Source organism: Passer montanus, unplaced genomic scaffold, assembly GCF_014805655.1.
Source record: "Passer montanus isolate IOZ18808 unplaced genomic scaffold, ASM1480565v1 scaffold551, whole genome shotgun sequence".
Classification (NCBI taxonomy): Eukaryota; Metazoa; Chordata; class Aves; order Passeriformes; family Passeridae; genus Passer; species Passer montanus.
In genome coordinates this window covers 4,813-8,305 of record NW_024370497.1, presented here as the reverse complement: position 1 = coordinate 8,305, position 3,493 = coordinate 4,813, and the positions used below count along the sequence as shown (strand labels likewise).

The 3,493-nt window shown below is 64.9% G+C and overlaps 1 protein-coding gene across 1 annotated transcript in view; it reads right to left on the bottom strand.

Moving 5' to 3' along the window:
* Positions 1-1,244: 1,244 nt before the first annotated feature.
* Positions 1,245-3,493, bottom strand: part of LOC120510134 — a 5,476-nt gene continuing 3,227 nt past the window's right edge. The window contains exons 3-4 of the mRNA XM_039725630.1: positions 1,558-2,144; positions 1,245-1,260 (exon numbers count right to left, since the gene is read on the bottom strand). Coding sequence (XP_039581564.1) covers positions 1,572-2,144 — 573 coding nt within the window. The 3' untranslated portion in view covers positions 1,245-1,260; positions 1,558-1,571. The remainder of the gene's footprint in view (positions 1,261-1,557; positions 2,145-3,493) is intronic.

The following is a 3,493-nucleotide window of genomic DNA, read 5'->3' as shown; positions in this document are numbered from 1 at the left end:
AGTGTCACCCCAATGTCACCTCAGTGCCACCTCGCTGCCACCCTGCCTTTAATGGTGTCCCCACAGTGCCACCACCCCAGCGCCACCACCCAGTGTCACCCCAGTGTCACCCCAATGTCACCTCAGTGCCACCTCGCTGCCACCCTGCCTTTAATGGTGTCCCCACAGCGCCACCACCCCGTGTCACCACAGTGCCACCCCAGTGCCACCTCATTGCCACCTGCCTTTAATGGTGTCCCCACAGTGCCACCACCCCAGTGCCACCACCCAGTGTCACCCTCAGTGTCACCCCAGTGCCACCAGCAGCGTCCCCACAGTGCCACCAGCAGTGTCCCCACAGTGCCACCACCCCAGAGCCACCATCCAGTGCCACCCCAGTGCCACCCCAGTGCCACCTCGTTGCCACCTTGCCTTTAATGGTGTCCCCACAGTGTCACCATCACTGCCACCCCAGTGTCACCACTGCTGCCACCCCAGTGTCACCACCCAGTGTCACCCCAATGTCACCAGTGTCCCCCAGTGTCATCCCAGTGCCACCATCAGTGTCACACTAATGTCACCACAGTGCCACCTCCTCATTGCCACCCTGCCTTTAATGGTGTCCCCGTGGTGCCACCACCCCAGTGCCACCACCCGGTGTCACAATCAGTGCCACCCCAGTGCCACCAGCAGTGTCACCCTCAGTGTCACCACCCCAGTGCCACAATCAGTGTCACACTAATGTCACCCCAGTGCCACCTCCTCATTGCCACCTTGCCTTTAATGGTGTCCCCATGGTGCCACCACCCCAGTGCCACCCCAGTGTCACCCTCAGTGTCACCCTCAGTGTCACCCCAGTGCCACCCCAGTGTCACCCTCAGTGTCACCCTCAGTGTCACCCCAGTGCCACCCCAGTGTCACACCAGTGCCACCAGAAGTGTCCCCACAGTGCCACCACCCCAGTGCCACAATCAGTGTCACACTAATGTCACCCCAGTGCCACCTCATTGTCACCCTGCCTTTAATGGTGTCCCCCAGTGCCACCACCCCAGTGCCACCACCCAGTGTCACAATCAGTGTCACCCCAGTGCCACCCCAGTGCCACCTCGCTGCCACCTTGCCTTTAATGGTGTCCCCATGGTGTCACCACCCCAGTGTCACCAGCAGTGCCACCCCACTGTCCCCACAGTGTCACCACCCCAGTGCCACCACCCAGTGTCACCCCAGTGCCACCACAGTGCCACCACCTCGTTGCCACCTTGCCTTTAATGGTGTCTGACAGTGTCACCACGCAGTGTCACCATCAGTGTCACCCGAAAGCCACACCAGTGTCACCTCGTTGACATATTGCCTTTAATGGTGTCCCCACAGTGTCACCACCCCAGTGCCATCACCCAGTGTCACCCCAGTGCCACCCCAGTGTCACCCAATGTCACCCAGTGTCCCCACAGTGCCACCACCCCAGTGCCACCCCAGTGCCACCACCCAGTGTCACTCCAAAGCCACCACAGTGCCACCTCCTGAGTGCCACTTTGCCTTTAATGGTGTCTGACAGTGTCACCATGCAGTGTCCCCATGGTGTCACCCCAGTGTCACTCAGTGTCCCCCAGCGCCACCACCCCGGTGTCCCCCAGCGCCACCCGCTGCTCCCGCAGTGTCCCCAGCAGCGCCACGCTGGCCGCCGCCCTCACCCAGGGGACAGCCCAGGGTGCCACCGCCGTGTCCCCAAGTGCCACCAGCGCCGCCGCCACCGCCCCGGTGACGCTGGCGGTGAGCGCGGCCAGCGCCAGCAGCGAGCCGGCCGTCAGCGCGGTGACAAAGTGACCCGCGGCGACAAAGTGGCCCGCGGCGACGAAGCGCGGCCAGCCCGCGGCCAGCGCGGCCACCGCCGTGCCCGCCGCCAGCGCGACAGCGGCGGTGGCACTGTCACCGCTCAGGCGGTGGCACCCGAAGGCCACCAAGGGCTGGGACAGCACCGAGCAGAGCCACGAGCGCGGAGGGGACAGCGAGGGGACAGCGTGGGGACAGCCAGGGGACAGCGAGGGGACGTCGTGGGGACAGCCGGGGGACAGCACGGGGACACTGAGGGGACAGTGAGGGGACAGCGCGTCCGCCGCCGCCACCAGCGCCTGCAGCAGGAACCCGGCGGCCGGGCCCGGTGTCACCTGAGGGGACAGAGAGGGACAGTGAGGGACAGGGATGGCACAGGGAGGGACAGTGAGGGACATTGAGGGGACATTGTGGGGACAGGGATGGCGGCCGGGCCCGGTGTCACCTGAGGGGACACAGAGGGGACAGTGAGGGGACATTGTGGGGACATTGTGGGGACAGGGATGGCCGGGCCGGGTGTCACCTGAGGGGACACAGAGGGGACAGTGAGGGACAGTGAGGGGACATTGTGGGGACAGTGAGGGGATGTCATGGGGACATTGAGGGGACATTGAGGGGACAGGGGCGGCCGGGCCAGCTGTCACCTGAGGGGACAGAGAGGGGACATTGTGGGGACAGGGTGGGGACATTGTGGGCACAGGGATGGGGACACCATGGGGACATCGAGGGGACATTGATCACCTGAGGGGACAGAGAGGGGACAGTGAGGGACAGGGATGGCACAGGGAGGGACAGTGAGGGACATTGAGGGGACATTGTGGGGACAGGGATGGCGGCCGGGCCCGGTGTCACCTGAGGGGACAGAGAGGGGACAGTGAGGGGACAGGGATGGCCAGGCCAGCTGTCACCTGAGGGGACATTGAGGGGACATTGTAGGGACATGGTGGGGACAGGGATGGGGACAGTGAGGGACAGTGAGGGGTTGTCATGGGGACATCACTGGGACATTGTGGGGACATTGAGGGGACATCAGGGGACAGGGATGGCGGCCGGGCCGGGTGTCACCTGAGGGGACATCGAGGGGACATTGAGGGACATGGTGGGGACAGGGTCAGGGCATGGCACAGGTGACACAGGTGACACAGGCTGGCACAGGTGACACGGGTGTCCCCCCCGTCCCTGCTGTCCCCCCTGTGTCCCCAAGGTGTCCCCAAGGTGTCCCCAAGGTGTCCCCAGTGTCCCCAATGTCCCCAGTGTCCCCAGGGTGTCCCCAATGTCCCCAGGGTGTCCCCAATGTCCCCAAGGTGTCCCCAGGGTGTCCCCGCGGTGTCCCCAATGCCCCCAATGTCCCCAATGTCCCCGTGGTGTCCCCAGTGTCCCCAGGGTGTCCCAAATGTCCCCAAGGTGTCCCCACGGTGTCCCCAGGGCGTCCCCAATGTCCATCCCCAATGTCCCCAATGTCCCCGTGGTGTCCCCGCGGTGTCCCCAGTGTCCCCGTGGTGTCCCCAATGTCCCCGTGGTGTCCCCGCGGTGTCCCCAGTGTCCCCGTGGTGTCCCCAATGTCCCCGTGGTGTCCCCGCGGTGTCCCCAGTGTCCCCGTGGTGTCCCCAATGTCCCCATGGTGTCCCCAATGTCCCCATAGTGTCCCCAATGTCCCCATGGTGGCCCCAGTGTCCCCACAGTC